The 18,346-nt window shown below is 29.6% G+C and overlaps 1 protein-coding gene across 5 annotated transcripts in view; it reads right to left on the bottom strand.

The window, feature by feature from the left end:
* Positions 1–16,214, bottom strand: part of LOC122510981 (protein tramtrack, beta isoform-like) — an 89,361-nt gene extending 73,147 nt beyond the window's left edge. For 3 of the 5 annotated variants that reach the window (XM_043625947.1, XM_043625949.1, XM_043625948.1), the window contains exon 1: positions 12,671–13,439. Coding sequence is in view for 1 of the 5 variants with exons in the window: in XM_043625946.1 (XP_043481881.1) it covers positions 14,569–14,688; positions 15,457–15,709; positions 15,794–15,859 (439 nt within the window). In the remaining 4 variants the exon portion in view is untranslated. Of the gene's footprint in view, positions 1–12,670; positions 13,440–14,568; positions 14,689–15,456; positions 15,710–15,793 lie in introns of those variants that run through there. The other 2 variants (XM_043625946.1, XM_043625950.1) reach the window with 2 other exon arrangements.
* Between the last annotated feature and the right edge of the window lie 2,132 nt (positions 16,215–18,346).

The raw sequence follows: 18,346 nt of genomic DNA, 5'->3' as shown, positions 1-18,346 counted from the left end.
GAAATGGTCACTTTTTATGCATTTTTGGCCAAAAATCTTGTTATTTCCTTGACAACGCTATGCCCATCACGTCCAATCACATTCGCTATATTTTTCCTGTAATCTACGTGTGAAAATACATATCTGTACCAAATTTGAGCTCTTTAGGTCAAATAGTTTAGCCGCTAGGGGGGGGGGACACGATTTGGCTACGGACAACAGAGTCTCACCAATAGGGTTCCGCCGATACACCGTAGGTGTACGGAACCCTAAAAATAATGAATTTATAGAAGAATTTTAGTTAAAAACACTAAAACAAACTTAACTTTAAAGCAATTACAAATTATTGCAGAAATTCAATTATTTTTAAAAGTAGTAAAATTCTTCTCAGAAATTCAATTATTTTCAAAAATTTTAATAAAATTCTTGGCAAAATATTAATTATTTTCAAAAACTTTTCTCAATTCAATGATTTATAATATCAACTACTTTAATAAAAATTAAGAATTCAATTAGTTAAAAAAAATTTTAATAAAATTTTATGCAAACGTTTCATTATTTTCATATAGGAGAGACTGGGGCGAAAGGTTAAATTTTACATAAATGATTTTTTTAGACAATATAATCCGCTTAGATGTAAATATTTATATATCTATATTGTAGGGCAACTTGTTCTCTACAACTTTCAATAAAAAAGTTTCTGATATTTTCGCATAAAATACATGTTTTGTCCTTTTTTGAAAATTTTGTTTTTTTTAACATTTCGCCCCCTCCCTAGGGGTTTCAAGACCTTGCCGTTAGTGGGAGGCGCACGAGGGGCTTTTACCCAGTGGGAGGCTACTTCTCGATATCTCTCGTGGGGACTGAGGGGGCGAACCCTTCAAAATGGGTCGGCCGCTACAAAAACCGAATCTTCTGTGTTTCGCTGGGCACTGTCTCAGGGCACGGGGACTTAGAGGGATATCGAGAGAGACGGAATGGACAGAGGCTTAACCGCGGGTCCATTCCGAAGACTTCCTACTGGTGGAAGTCTGACCAAGAAGAAACCCTTCCATGGTTACGTTGGCTGTGCCATGGCGATTGAGGCGCGAGTCTCTGCCACCCAATCCGTGATGAACTCGTGTCCATGGATGAATGATACTAGGGTTAACAAATCCGTCGGGTTCTTCCGTGGGGAGGGGGTTGGACGGGGGACGACCTTCGCTGGGCACAATTAACCGTAAACCGTAAAGCTCGGGAACGGTTGTGTTACAGGAAGGGCCCGTCTTCTGGACGACCCGTCCCCGGGGTGGGGCTCGAATGGAGGTATCTTGAACGAGACTCTGAGATACCAGGCGAACTTTCAGATGTAATTTAGCCTTTTCCTTAAATAGAGGCTCTTTAAGGATTGACCTTTCTTTCCTCTTTTCTCGTGGGACCATAATGGATACTACAGAAATTAATAAAAATAAAACCACACACGTGAGCGTCGAAGAGCCCTTTTGGGGGATCACGATGCTGGCGATCAAGGTGTGGACGCGACAGAGGGGACCGTGAGTCAGTCTTAAATATGGCTGCTTCCGGGATCCACTGTATGCAGATTAACTTGCATCATTGTAAGGGCGCTTCGGCGATTCTAGCCAAGAACTTTGCAAGGATGCAGGCAGCTATGGCCTTTGTTCAAGAACCTTGGGTTTACAAGGGTAAGATTAGAGGTCTAAGTGGCGGTGGGGTGCTAGTTAGTTCACCACAGGAACCAGTTCCAAGGGCTTGTCTGATCTATAAAGGTCTAGATGCTTTCCCTCTATTGGAATTAACTACCAGGGACTTAGTTGTTGTTAAGGCTAAGTACCTAGAAAAGAACGGAAATAAAAGGGAGGTTGTAGTAGCTTCCGCATATTTTCCGGGATCGGGGGATGACCCCGCACCACCTGCAGATGTGGAGAAGTTAGTAGATTACTGTCAACGGCAAGGTCTCCCATTAATAATAGGTTGTGATGCCAATGCGCACCATGTCGTATGGGGCAGCACTGACATTAACGATAGAGGCAGAAGACTTTTAGATTTTCTGTTAGATACAGATTTAGATATTTTAAATCAGGGTAATGAGCCGACTTTCGTTACTGTTAACAGAAAAGAGGTGTTGGATATTACGATCTGTTCCAAGTCTTTTTGTGATGGCGTGAGGGACTGGAGGGTGTCTGATGAAGATTCCCTCTCGGACCACAGGCTTATTACGTTTAGATTGGAATCGAAGGATCGGGAACAAGAGTGGGGACGTAATCCTAGGAGTACCGACTGGGCTTCATATAGTGAAGACCTCAAGGCCTCCATGGCATGCTTCCCCACTTCCTATGGAACGATGGAGGAGTTAGAGCTTGCAGCGGAATATCTGCGAGATTCTATTATCTGTTCCTTTGAAAGGAACTGTGTAGTTAAGAAAATGAGCTTCAATGGGGGCGGTAAATGGTGGACCCCCCGTTTGGAGGAACATAGGAAAACTGTAAGAAAGCTTTTTAATAAAGCCAAGAAACGTAGGCATCAGCGAGCATGGGATGAATATCATACCGCTCGCGATTCTTATAAGAAAGAAGTAGATAGGGCAAGGGGTGTCAGCTGGAGAAGTTTTTGCGAGGAAATCGAGAGGGTACCAGAAGCTTCAAGACTTCATAAAGTACTAGCTCGAGACCCAATGGCAAAATTAACTACTATTAAGCTGCCTAATGGGCAGTATGCCCAGGATAAAAGGGAGTGTCTAAAGCACCTGATGGAAGTAAACTTCCCGGACTTTAGAGAAGGTTTGGAGAACAGCCAGGGCATAGGACCAGGTAGGAACCGAGGATATCGGGAACACTGGAAACTAGCAGCCAGGGTTGTAACTCCGGAAGGGATTGATTGGTCAATAAGCACTTTCAAACCATTTAAGGCTTCAGGGGGGACGGTATATATCCGGTTCTTTTGCAAAAGGGATTGGATTGTATTAGAGTACCCCTGTGTAAAATTATGAGAGCATGTATAGCTCTTGGTTATACACCGGAGTCTTGGAAAAAGACGAGGGTTGTGTTTATTCCGAAGGCCGGTCGGTCAGGCTATACTGCGGCGAAGGACTTCAGGCCAATCAGCCTAACTTCCTTTATATTAAAGACGTTAGAGAAACTGGTGGATAAGTTTATTAGACAGGAATGTCTTAGAGATTTTCCCCTACATCAGGGACAGCATGCATATAGAGCAGGCTTCTCAGTAGAAACAGCCCTCCATTCGGCAGTAGGTAGAATAGAGGGACAAATTAGCAGTGGTGGTTATGCGGTTGGTACTTTTCTTGATATCGAAGGTGCCTTCCCTAACACCTCTAGCAAAACTATCTGCAGGGCAGCCAGGATGCGAGGCGTGCCCGAGCCGCTAGTTAAGTGGATCGACAGCATGCTTCGCGAAAGGGCCCTGGAGGCAGAGTATGGTGAGGCCAAGGTAACCGGCCTTGTCTCAAAAGGGTGCCCACAGGGAGGAGTTCTCTCTCCTTTATTGTGGTGCTTAGTGGCAGATGAGTTAATTAGAAACCTCAATAGCCAGGGATATTATACGCAAAGTTATGCGGATGATTTCCTTATAATTATAAGAGGGCACTCAATTGAGACCCTCTTAGAACTTACGGAACGTGCGCTTAAGATTGTCAAGGATTGGTGCAATCTGACTGGACTTTCTGTAAACCCAGAGAAAACGAATATAGTAGTTTTCACAAGAAAATATAAGGTACCGAGTTTGAAGAAACCGATATTTTATGGAAAAGAGATTTCCTTTTCTGAATCGGCTAAGTATCTGGGAGTAATCCTGGATAAAAAGCTGGTTTGGAGGGAACATTTCGAATATCAGTATAGCAGGTTTTGTACCGCGTTTTGGGCGTGTAGAAGGGCGATAGGGTCATCATGGGGACTAAGGCCTAATATGGTCAACTGGCTCTATCAGATAATCTTAAAACCAAGGTTTCTTCACGCGGTGGTTGTCTGGTGGTCTAGGACTCAACTGATAACGGTTAAAGAGAAACTAGGCCAACTGCAAGCAATGATTTTCAGGGGTATTACGGGGGCAATGAGGACCACGCCAACAGCTGCGTTGGGATTCATGCTTGCCGAGGTACCTCTGCATATTGCCGCGGTGAAAAAGGCGGCTCTCACTATGAGCAGGTTAACTGCGCAGGGAAGGTGGAAGGTTGGTGGTATACACACCAAGCTTCCACGCTCAATTCTATCAATACCAGAATTAAGTATGGTGCAAGATAGAATGATCAAGAGGGTGAAATTTAAACCCCGCTTTAAGATCATTACACCTTCCAGAATGGACTGGAAGAAAGGTTTTCCACTTGGGGACGAAGTCTGGTATACAGACGGCTCCAAGATGGACTGCGGTGCAGGCTTCGGAATTTATCTGAAAACTGGCTGCATTAAAGTGGCTGAGTCATTAGGACAACATGCCACGGTCTGGCAGGCAGAGGTCTGTGCGATTTTAACTTGCGCCCAAATATCCATTCGAAATGGAACAAAGGGCAAGAGGATTAGTATTTGTGTGGATAGTCAAGCGGCCTTAGGGGCTCTGAAAAATCCCACAATAGAATCAAAACTCGTCTGGGAATGCCGGAGCGTACTAGATGAGTTGGGTTCAGCAAATAGACTTTCATTGATTTGGGTACCGGGTCACTCGGGAATCAAGGGTAATGAAAGAGTAGACGTCTTGGCGAAAACCGGTTCCGAGACGAAATTTATAGGTCCTGAACCAGCAGTGGCAATAATGCCATGCTTGGTTAAGGGAGCCATAGAAAGATGGGGTGAAAAGGAACATGAGAAGTATTGGGCGAACGTTGGGGTGGGAAGGCAAGCGAAAACTCTGTTGGGGTTAGCACTCAACAAGAGGCGAGCGAGCGATCTCCTAAAACTCGATAAGATCAGAGTTAGAACCGTAGTTCGTCTACTTACGGGTCATGAACTACCATCAGCATAAAATAGGCAGACAAGTTTCACCTATGTGCAGACTGTGTGGGGAAAGTAACGAAACTTCGACTCACATATTATCTGAATGCCCAGCGTTAGCTAGGATCAGGCTATCTAGCTGGGGTCAAGCAATTATTGACCCTAAGCAGGTGAGCAACCTATCGATAGAAGAGATTCTGGACTTCTGGAGAAGAACAGGACTCTAAGAAGTTGCTATAAACGAGCGAACTGGAGTCTGGTACAATGGGTTCTATAACCTAGGTGCTTACTTTCCCCTCTTGAGGAAAATCCAGCTCGATCTCGGTGTCAGATTAGATTAGATTAGATTAGAACATTTCGCCCCATGCTGGGGCGAAATGTTAAATTCTATTTCTAGCCTACTAAAACTATTTTCTGATATGTGTTAAGTAGTAGATAAGTTAAAGCATACGTTAGCAAGTGATTTAGTTAATAAAAGATCTGTGTTTATTTAACAAAAGCTTTAGAACAGCTACACCCAGAGAAATGGTATATTTGTCTCAGAACCAACTAGACTTTTTATTTGTTTGAAATAAATTTTATTTGGTTTAAATAAAATTTTATTTATCTCAAATATATGTTTTATTTATGTCGAATAAAATTTGGCGCGACTTCTTATCCCATATAGATGATTTACTAGAATATTTGCGAGATATTATTTTATTTCTCAAAACATCACTTTAGTATAATTTTAGCTCTAAAAAATAATTGTAAGACAGAATGCTTATAGGTAAATAATGTCTTATTAAGTAATGAATCATTAATCAAATTTTAAGTAAAAATACTTTTTAAACAACATAAGTCTTAATTGAAAGAATTTTTTAGAATAAGAATAATAATTAAACAAAAATATCTTTAAAACTAAAATAGATTTGAACGATATTTTATAGAAAAAGATTACAATTTGTAAAAAAATTTATTAAGCAAATATTTAAAGTCTCAAATTCTTTGTTTAATAGAATATTTATGTGCCAATCTTTCAATTTTCAAAAAATCTTATTTGTTGGAATATATGTTTAAATAAACTTTTATTAATACAATGTATTATTTAGAAAAAATGATATATGAAAAAATGTATAATTTAATTAACTCTTGTATGACAAAAATTTTTCTTAGGCAAATGGTAATTTTATAGAATGTTAATTAAAAAGAATATTAATTTACAAGAAATGAAAGTGAAACGAATTCTAATTTAATAGAATACTTAAATGTCTGAATTATAATTTGGCAGCATGCCAATTCGATCGATTTTATATTTGTAAGAAATTCAATTTGACATAATATCAATTTATAAGAAACACTTTTTCGTAGAATTTTAATTTATCAGAATTGTAATTTTGTAGAATATTAATATTGCCAAATCTAATTTTAGTAGAAATCTGCTTTATCAGAATGATCAAATGTTCGAATCCCCAAAATTTCTAATTTCATTTCTACCCAAAATCAATGTGACATAAATATTTGGCGCAAATTTTAAAAATTTAATTTCTGATTGGTCAATTTTTAAATTTGCGCCAAATATTTATGTCACATTGATTGTAGGTAAAAATGAAATTAGAAATTTTGAAGATTCGAACATTTGATCATTCTGATAAAGCAGATTTCTACTAAAATTAGATTTGGCAATATTAATATTCTACAAAATTACAATTCTGATAAATTAAAATTCTACGAAAAAGTGTTTCTTATAAATTGATATTATGTCAAATTGAATTTCTTACAAATATAAAATCGATCGAATTGGCATGCTGCCAAATTATAATTCAGACATTTAAGTATTCTATTAAATTAGAATTCGTTTCACTTTCATTTCTTGTAAATTAATATTCTTTTTAATTAACATTCTATAAAATTACCATTTGCCTAAGAAAAATTTTTGTCATACAAGAGTTAATTAAATTATACATTTTTTCATATATCATTTTTTCTAAATAATACATTGTATTAATAAAAGTTTATTTAAACATATATTCCAACAAATAAGATTTTTTGAAAATTGAAAGATTGGCACATAAATATTCTATTAAACAAAGAATTTGAGACTTTAAATATTTGCTTAATAAATTTTTTTACAAATTGTAATCTTTTTCTATAAAATATCGTTCAAATCTATTTTAGTTTTAAAGATATTTTTGTTTAATTATTATTCTTATTCTAAAAAATTCTTTCAATTAAGACTTATGTTGTTTAAAAAGTATTTTTACTTAAAATTTGATTAATGATTCATTACTTAATAAGACATTATTTACCTATAAGCATTCTGTCTTACAATTATTTTTTAGAGCTAAAATTATACTAAAGTGATGTTTTGAGAAATAAAATAATATCTCGCAAATATTCTAGTAAATCATCTATATGGGATAAGAAGTCGCGCCTAAAATTTTTATTTAAAAGAAATAAAAAGTCTAGTTGGTTCTGAGATAAATATACGTTAATTTAATTCAAATAAAATATATTTGGTTTAAATAATATTTTTCTCTGGGTGTATAAAGTTAATAAATTAAAATTTCAAAAAAAAAAATTTTTTTTGGCTTATTTCATGTGAACGGTCTTGTTTTTTGACAGAGTACTTGCCTAATGTCAAATAAATAATTTTTAAACAAATAAACAAGTAAATTATTTTCAAAAATTTTAATGAAATTCTTTGCGTAACAATTCAATTTTTTTCAAAATAATTCTTTGCAGAAATTATTCTGAATAATTTTATTAAAATTTGTCAAGAGAATTCAATTATTTAAAAATTTGTTGATAAAATTCTTTATGAAAATTCAATTTTAAGAAACATTCAATTCTTTAATACAAGATTTATTTTTATAGTTAAATAATTTAATTCTCGTAGAATTTTCTAATAAATATTGATTTAAAAATGAATATCAAATTAAAATATTTGAAAATTTGAACTTTTCATACCTTTAACCCGTTGCCTGTTTGCGACCCAACGGTGGGTCGTGAAAAAAGATGGCCCAGATTGTTTGCGACCCAACTAGGGTAATTTTAGGTCGCTGAATTCGAATTTCATATTCATTTTTAGAAATTCTGTTTGAAATTGAAAAATTTTGTCCGTCATATTGAATTTTTTTTCACGTCATATTTGAATTCAGCGACCTCAAAAACCCTTGCATACTAATTTTTATAAATATTTGTTTAAAATTGAAAAATTTTGTCCGCCATATTGAATCCGCCATTTTGAATTTTTTTGTCGTCATATTTGAATTCAGCGACCCCAAAAACCCTTGTATACTAAGTTTCATAAAAATTCATTGACCAGATTTTGCTGGACATTTTGGGTCACTTATATGAATAATTTTTCAAACAGGGAAGGGGTTAATTAAGAATTTTATAGAATTAATTTCTCTCAATAAGTTTAATGGAATTTTTTTTAATTATTTATGTAAAGTTTTTAATTTCTAATATATTTAATTCAAGAATGTCAGTATAATTGAAATTTCGTAAAATTAAATTGTAAACAAAAGAATTTGAAAAGAGCAAAAGCGTGGCTTCTTGGTCTTCTTGGTTGTGAACTTCACCCAGGTATTTATTTTTTGTTCGATATTCTTTTTGACATTGAAAATTTACTCCAAGGTGAAAAAATATGTTTTTTCGACAAAACTTAATGAGGCGCATGCTTATTCCAGAAATCTTTTTTGACCAAATAGTTATTTGCTATAAAACTACTTAACTTAAAATTCACATAATATGAACATTATTTGTCATAAATTTCATTGCACACAAAAACGATTTAACATAAATATCATTTGTCATAGAATTCATTTAACAGAAATATTATGTTACATAAAACTCAGATAACTTAATTCCCATTTGACATAAAAATTATGTAACATAAATTTCTTTGATAAAATTCATTTAACGTAAATTTTATTTGTTATAAAATTCATTTGACATCAATTTCATTTGGCATAAATGTCATTTAACGTAATTCTCATTTGACACAAAATCCATTTGACATAAATATCATTAGACTTAAAATTCGATTGACATAAATCTCATTTGACGTGAATATCATTTAACATACATAATTATTATTTAACATAAAATTAAATTGATATAAATTTTATTTGGCATAAATGCCATTACACATAATTCTCATTTGACATAAAATTCAGTTGTCATAGATTTCATTTTACATAAAGATCATTTGACATGAAAATATAGGCGCGAATTTCAAAATTGGCGAATCATAATGTTGTTGATAATATCTAATTGGTTACTTTTAAAATTCGCGCCGATATTTTTATGTAAAATGTAATTTGTGTAAAATGATTTTTATGTCAAATGAGAATTTTGTTGAATGACTTTTATGACAAATGAGAATTATGTTAAATGTCTTTTATGTCAAATGAACTTTATGTAAAATGAAATTTATGTTAAATGAGAATTATATTAAATGACATTTATATCAAATGAAATTTATGTCAAGTGAAATTTATGTCAAATGACATTTATGACAAATGAATTTTAGGACAAAATAAAATTTATTAAATGTATTTTATGTCAAATGACATATATGTTAAACAAATTTTACCTCAAATTAATTTTATGTCAAATAAAACTTATGTCAATTGAAATATATGTCAAGTGATTTTTCTGTGAAATAAAATTTAAGTCAATTGTATTTTTACGTTAAATCGAAATTATGCTAAATGATTTTTATATCAAATAAAATGTATGTTGAATTAATTCTATGTCAAATGACATATATGTTATATAAATGTTATGTCTAATGAAATATGTATCAAATGGATATATCATATTAAATGCAATTTATGCAATATAAATTGTATGTTTAATGAAATGTATGTCAAAACCATTTACCATAAATTTCATTTGACAAAAAATCTATTTGGTATAAAAAACATTTAATTTGAAATTTATTTGACATTTATGTCAAATGACTATTATGTCAAATAAGATTTCGGGAATAGTCATGCGTCTTAACTTAATATAAAATAAAGTCTAAAATTTAAAATACAATACAAGAAATTACAATCTCGAGAATCGTAAAGAAATTATTTCCCCTTCTTGACATTTCTAGAAATTATATTTCTATATAAAAAATATTTACTGTATTATCGGGCTTTTATAAATATAATTTAATGCAAAAAAATTATTTCCTAAAAAAACTTAAATACAATTAACTTAAATGCGATTTCATTATCGAATAATTTTAATTTATTGACTCTATTTTAATTAAAAAAAGAAGACTTTTTGAATCTTTTAAGAGATTATAGAAATAGAGATAAAATCGATACAGTCTATGAAGTTTCCAGAAATAAAAATATTAATGAAATATATAAAGCTCTCTTTTACAAAAGATTTAAATATAATATTGCTTATTTATCGATAATCACAATTATAATTTAATATTAATAAATTAATAATTTGTGCGATTTGCTAAATATTTTTTAGTAAATAAAATTTAAATTTAAATATTATAATATTGGCTAATATACATTAAAATTGAATAATATTATCGATATTATTAGTCACAATTAAAATTTAATGTTATTATTACTATTAAATTAATAATTTGTGCATTTGCAATTAAAATAATTGTTTTAGTAAACAAAATTTGTAACTTACATGTGTATCTATTTAAAAAGAGAAAAATGAAAATATAGTTTACGTTTTGTCAGAACACGTGGTGATCATCGCATGAAAGTTTCACTGAATATACATTATACATATAACAAAACGCACAAAGGTGACGCCACTCGTGCGCACATTTTCAAAACTTCTAGATACCACCATATAATAGAATTAAAATAGAGTTCTGTTTTTTCAATAGAGAAAAAGTGAAAGTATCAAAATTCAGAGCTTTTTCACACAAGAAGATAATAATATTTTGAAAACTTTATATATTATTATTTAGAGTAAATAGAAATAAATTTATGAAGAGTGTTATATGCAAATTTTAGTAATTTGCAAATATAAAAAAATAATTAATAATATGTAAATATTAATTAATATCCAGTAATAATATGAAATAATTAATATAAATAAATAAATATAATAATTCATAAAAAATTAATTAATACTAGGTAATAAAAATTTTTAACAAAAACAATATTAAAATAATTAAAATAATATTCAAATTTCTTCAAATTTTCATTCCCATTAAAATTGAAATTTTGATATTATAAAGATAATAATTCAAATTAGTGAAAGAAATGAACATTTTTACAATTATTCGAAATTAAAATTATTACTTTCATAAATTAAAACACTGACCTCAATTCAAATTAGTCTAAATTATATGTACTTGTCTGTATAACATTTTTTTCTTATAAATATTTTTACCGCATTCAACTTGAATTGTCGAATTTTCAAAAAAAATTTGCAATTTCAACTTTTTGGTTTGTTATAATTTAAATTATTATTATCTATTAATGTATATGTCAGAATTTTAATAAAAAATGTGAATTTCTTCCGCTAATTTAAATTATCATTAATAACAAAGTCTCAAATTTTGGAAGAATACAAATATTACATTTTGTGGAAACTTAATTAAAAAACGATAATAATATTGAGAAAAATAAAAAATAAGAAATTTTGTTTTTCGTGCGAAAAATTAAATACGAAATTTATGAATTATAAAAAATATGTATATATAAAAATAAAATTGCTACGAAATCTACGAATTATAGAAAAAATAAATAAAAAAATCAACGTAAAAGAATAAATTAAAAAATACAATGAAAAGTATTTTTAAAAAATATAATGAAAAAAATGATTCACATTGAAATTGTAACATTCCCAACTAACGATCTATTTCGCTCCAAAATGTGTGATGGTCACTATTATTATCAGCATATGCGAGCTCGACGCCATTGAAAGACCGTCGTCGTCGTCGTTGCCGGTCTCTAAGCGAAGCGATTCTATAAAAAGCTACTATAATCTCCCCGAACCGATAATAAGTACATATATATATTTCTTATTTCGAAATGTTACTCGAATATTCATCAAGTGTGATATTTAAAATTGCTGTGAACAAATTTTCATTTTTTCTTACGATGACATGAAAAAATCGGTAATTTTCGCCACAGAAAAGTGGATTTCGCGATAAAAAATCTAATTTTTTCATTAATTATTGAAATATTTGTCAACAATATCGTTAATGAAATTATTTTTTCTAAAATGCATTTTCCATTAAGAAAAAGTATTTTTTAAATAGAAAATGCAATTTCCAAATAGAATATGTTTTTTTCAAAAAGAAAACGTATTTTTCAAATAAAAAATGTATTTTCCAAGGACAAAATATATTTTGGTATTTTTATAAATTATTTTTCCAAATACAAAATGTATTTTACAAAATATATTATATTATATATATTATTATTATGTGAAAAATATATTTTCTATTTGGAAGTGTCCAAAATAAATTTGCCAAGGACAAAATAAATTTGTTTTTCTTAATTCAAACCTTTTTGTGAATTAACAGAGACGGAATAAAATTATTAATGACAATCAGTGTTTTTTTCCACTCGCGAATGTACTTTCAAGTTTACATTCAAGCTTCAATATTTTTTTTCCCATCAAATATTTTTCCAAATATACTTTTCTGTTTCCTTCCTTATATTTTTGTTTTGCTTTGTTTATTTTTGTTTTATATGTATTTATTTATTTTTTGAGTAAATTTTGGAGTAAATTTTCAAGCAAAAAGAAATTGACTTTTCGTTTTAAGCATTTTCTCGTACTTCCTCTTTCTCTCTCCTAAAGTTGATTTGGGGTTGATTTCTCCCTCTCTTGTCACAGATTCTCCCCTCTTTCCTATCTCTCTCTCCTCTTCCTTGAGCTTTTGCCGGTTATATGTGTGGTGAATTCACGACTATGACGACGTTGACGACTCGTTCTCACTTCAATATTTCGACGCACTTGAATTTCTTGCTTTTTTCCTCTCTACACACAAACTAAAAATTATCATTAAAAAAAATTAATTACTGCCACAATTACAAAATTACTCATACGCCTCTCTCTTGTATCTCTCATCCATTTTCTTTCCGCAAGCTCGTGAAATTAAAAATCAATTGTTTTTGTCAAAAAATGTGATCACGTTTGATCTCTCGGAAAATGAAAACAAATATGAAAATCTTATTTTATTTTTCTGTGTTAGTAGAAAAAAAATGTATTGCTCTTTTGAATTTCTTTTTGAAACTATAACACTGAAGAGGAGAAAACGATTTTCCCTCAAGCCGAACCCGGGAATGACTAAAATCGAAATCGGTGGCCCTTAGGATAGTGTTTTGAGGACGCGCATGTGCGACGGCGCCGCCGGTCGTCGACGCATTATATCCAGTGCTATCGTGAATGCGCACCCGGGTTCATCCTACTATCCAACCGGTTAACATCGGCTCACCCCGCGAATTCTGCATCGATCGCGAACGACATTAAAAAAGACCGGCTACACATTCAATGTCTGTAGATACAAATACAAGCTTGTGTAGAAACGTAAATATGTGCGCGCACAACATATCGGTGATGCGTTATCAAGATTTTCGACAATTACTATATTGTCATTGTTAAAATTTGATCCTCACCGAGATCCTCACGATATAGATATTAAATATACATATTGAACTGACAAACGCGCGCAGGAATGATCCAACTGCTGGTCAGGTCAGGGGGTGAACAGAATCAATTACCTCGATAATAAACCAAGATTGATTATAGGCCAAGCTATTTTTTCTCTCTTCTCTCTATTATTTCCCTACTATTTTTCCTCATCTTTCTCTCAAAGAAAATTCTCTCTTTTTTGAAAATAAAAAATTATACTTTTAAAATTATTAGGAAAATTAAAAATGATAATTAACAGCAATAGTTAATAGTTAGAGACAGCTGTCCCGCCTGTAAATAAATTAATAGTTTTTTTCGCTAAGATTTTTAATTTTGACGGATGTTAATATAATTATCTCAGAGAGATTGTTTTCTAATTTATTTTAATTTAATTTTCGACTCATTGTTTTATTATTTTCGAATAAAAGATAATCTTTTGCATTTTATCATTAACATGCGAATATAATTAGTATTCTCCTGATTCGAAAATGAAATTGATTAAAAACGAGATTAAATACGTTCGTTCGTTCGTTCGTTTTTGGTTCTGAAATGGAAAATTGTCGATTTTTGAGACAAATTTTTCATTTAAATACCGAATGTGCTTTGATATAGTGAGAAATTTTGGCTTTTTCAGTGGCGGATCCAGAATTTACTCCAGGGGGGGGGTCATTTATAGATTCGACGAGCAACGACCATAATTAGCTGACCTTTTTTTTTATGTAAATTTTTCGCCCACTGGGCTTTTTATATATCTTTTTGAAATTGAGAGTAAAAATGTATATTTAAAGAATTATGTTAGGATTAATATTAAAATATGAATATTATTATTTTAATATTAACTAACCAACTAAGTAACCAAGTTTTAAAAATTATTAACGAAACTAAACCAAACCTAACTTTATTATTAAGATGATAATATATTATTAAATAACATTAAATTTAATACCGTTTAATATTATTTTAATATTAATATGACAATATTAATAATATAATTATCATATTAATGTCAGTATTTATATATTAAAGATCGGAAAATATTTACCAGGCAATGAATTAACGTCAACTTTCTCCTCTTGAATCTCTATTGGTTCCTCTTGAAAATTGTTGAATTCAACTGGTTCTTGCTGGTTTTCTTCTTGTCTTTCTGCATCATATTGTTGCACTGCAAAGGAAATAATTATATAAATAATAATGTCAGAAAAATTGTCTCATAAATTAAAATTTACATCAACTAAATTAATATTTCAGGAATTAAAAATTTAATTACTTTAAAGTATAAGTGAAGATTTCCCTTTCAAATTTAAATAAATAACTTTTTACAATTTGTTTTTGTTTTACTTTTCAAAAATAAATTAATTACAAAAATTTGAATTTATAGGATTAAAATTAAAATTTATTTCTATTTAAAAATTTTGATAATTTGAATTTTGGTTAAAAAAATTATGCTACATTAAATTTTTGAATTTTAGATAGAAATGAAATTTTTTATCATTTTAAATTTAAATCGATTTAAATCCGTTCTACAATTAAAATTTGAATAAAATAAGATTTAGATAAATGGAATTTTGGAAAAATAAAATTGGAATAGATTATTATTCAGGAAAATGATTTTTTTAACCAATTTGAACTTAAATCGAATTTTTGTTCTAGAAATAAAATTCGAATCGATATTGAAAAGTTAAAATGAAGAATTAAAATTCAAATAAATTGAATTTTCTATAAAATAAATTTTTCTCAGATTAAATTGTGCCCTAAATTAAATTTCCGATTGATTAAAATAAATTAAACTTTTCTATAATATAAAATTTGAATAAATAACATTTTGAATTGATTAAATTAAAAATTTAGCTGGAGTTAATTTACACTTTAAAAAAAGGAAAAAAAGGAACAAAAATTTAAAAGAAAAAAGTTGAAAAATGTTGATATTTACATTCCGCTATTGCAGGTTTTCCTAGATCCCTATATCGTCTCCTCGCTGCTTTCACGGCAATATAATCAGGTTCATGATTGTGCTCCATATGAACTCGAGGCTTTTTACAATCCGCTGTTGTTATTAAACTACCACGACAATAATAAGATCTCGCCACACATCGCCATCGAATATTAAACGGATGTTTCTTATGTAATGTGTACATGAAATTATTATGTATTATTTTTGGACCACCTTTATTCGACAGGACCACCTAGAAATAAAAAAAAAGCAATTTCACAAATTAGTATATTTAAAACTTTATAATAAACAACAAAAACAAAACTATTTCTCTCACCTCTGTTTCACCAGAATCCTCTTTTTTTTGGTTATGATAAACAACATCTCTCTTTTTACGCTCCATTTTACGCTATATATTCACAATTTTTTGTTTCCAATTAAAAGAAAAACAAAATAATAATTCCTCTCTTGTATCAACAATAAAAAGTTTGCCACCTATTTATCCGAAAATGTTTCGTAAAATGGCATTTATCTATATTTTCTATTACCAGTCGTTGATTCAAGTAGAAAACATGTCGTATTCGTTATTATTGTAAAAATTGAATTTTAAACAAAAATTCACACTGTCACTGCTGGTAAACAATTTTAACATTTAAGTATTGTTATTTTAGTTTTAAAAACAATAAAAGGCAAAGAGAACAATGCACGATACTTTATAGCGTAGTAGATAAAATCATGTCAGTTGATGCTAGGTTGCTAGGTTGTCAGTTGAGAAATGGAAATATGGCACCACTGCACTCGAGAATCAATAAATGGCACCACATATTTCAACTATTTTAAACCACCGTAACCTGGGATTAAAAATTATTCAAAATATTATTATATCATTAATAACCATAATATTGCACTTTATTAAGCAAATAAATTAGGAAAAATAAATAAAAACCTGTTTCTTTAATATTCATCAATTCATCATTACATTGCAGCTAGTGTGAAAGCCCTTTTAATACAGGAGCGAATAATTCAAAATATTTTCTCTTTCATTTTTTTTATAATTTCGTAGAAAAAAATTCCTATATACCTAATACCTATTCAAAATTTTTTCTTTCGTTTTTTTTATATTATTTAACTTAGGGAATTTTAAATTAAAAAATTCACTTAAAAATTTTCTAAACTATAAATATTTTTAAAACTTCACTTTGTTTTTAGTTTTTATTTATGCTTTCTCGTGGAGGAAGCTTTGTAGTCGTTTAATTTACAAAATTTTTAAAAATCCTTTAAACAAGTTTTCTTCTATATAGGACTATGTTATACAAGACCCTGAACAATTGTCCGGATGTATGTGTGTGTGTGGATCCCGTTTTTTGTGAACACAATAACTCGAAGAGGTTTTAAAAAATTTGGCTAAAATTTGCCAGGTATATTTATCATAAAAATTTTTTTAATTTGGTTATTGAAGTTAATATAATTATAATAAAATCTTATTCTTTGTACCAAGACGAATCGACTGGTAATATATAAAGTATATATTGTATTTAAATTTATAGAATTAAAACAAATTATTATAGACAAAAAATTTGCACTTTTAATAAAAATTAATTTTTTCTTAAAAATCATGTTGCTGTGCAATAAAATGTTATTATTTATTGAAAAATAAATCAAAAATCTTATTCTTTGCATCAAAACGAATCGATTGATGTATATAAAGTATATATTATATTGAAACTTATAGAATTAATTACAATTAAAGTTGAAAAATTCACTTTTTTACTAAAATTTTGTTGTTTATTTAGATTCATATTACTATATAAGAAAATTTTATTCTTTCTATTAAGACGAATGAACTTTATTAATGTTAAATTGTATTAAAAATGATTTAAAAATTAAATATACGCGTCGTTAATGCTTCCTCCACGAGGAAGCAAATTTTTTTTGCTGATCGTAAAGAGGAAGCAACTCTCTAAATCTGAATAAGTGAAATTTTCACTTTTTTCATGTGTGAACCTTTTTCTCACTTATTAATAAGTAGAATCTACTTATACATAAGTGAAATATTCACTTTTTTATGTGTGAACTTGTTTTCACTTATCAATAAGTGAAATCCGCACTTATGTATAAGTGAAATATTTAGTTAAAAAGAAGTCCATCTGCGCATTATATTACAATTTATTATTTATACCAACTTTTAAATGTTTAAAAACAATGTTTTTATCATTTCAGTTAATATATTAGAAATTTTTTATTTTATGTAGTTATAAAAATTGTCATTTAAAATTTAATAAATTTTTTAAAAAATATTCAGTTAACTTTTTTATGTGTGAACTTGTTTTCACTTATCAATAAGTGAAATCCGCACTTATGTATAAGTGAAATATTTAGTTAAAAAGAAATCCATCTGCGCATTATATTACAATTTATTATTTATACCAACTTTTAAATGTTTAAAAACAATGTTTTTATCATTTCAGTTAATATATTAGAAATTTTTTATTTTATTTAGTTATAAAAATTGTCATTTAAAATTTAATAAATTTTTTAAAAAATATTCAGTTAAATATTATATTAACAGTAATCTAATAACTAACTTTTTATTTACTAAGTATTTATATACATATATAATAAGAGAAATCTTAAACAAAACGTGAAAGTAGAACACAATAAACTAACTCTTTATAAGTATCACCCAATAATTTTCTACGAGTATAAGGCAACTTATTAAGTGGCCTGTGGCATTGTAGTGTTTCTCGTTGATCATAAAAGTTAAAGCGACATTGCTTGCAGTTAATATTAGGATGGGTGACCGTTTGGGAATTTAGCTTAAAAAAGTTGAAAAATTAATATGTTTATAAGTTTCAGACTGATAATGAGAAGAGAAGAGAGTGTTAAATAG

This window comes from Leptopilina heterotoma, unplaced genomic scaffold (genome assembly GCF_015476425.1).
Source record: "Leptopilina heterotoma isolate Lh14 unplaced genomic scaffold, ASM1547642v1 Lhet_8, whole genome shotgun sequence".
Taxonomy (NCBI): Eukaryota; Metazoa; Arthropoda; class Insecta; order Hymenoptera; family Figitidae; genus Leptopilina; species Leptopilina heterotoma.
Note: the sequence above shows the minus strand (reverse complement) of the source record. Positions and strands in the feature narration are given on the sequence as shown.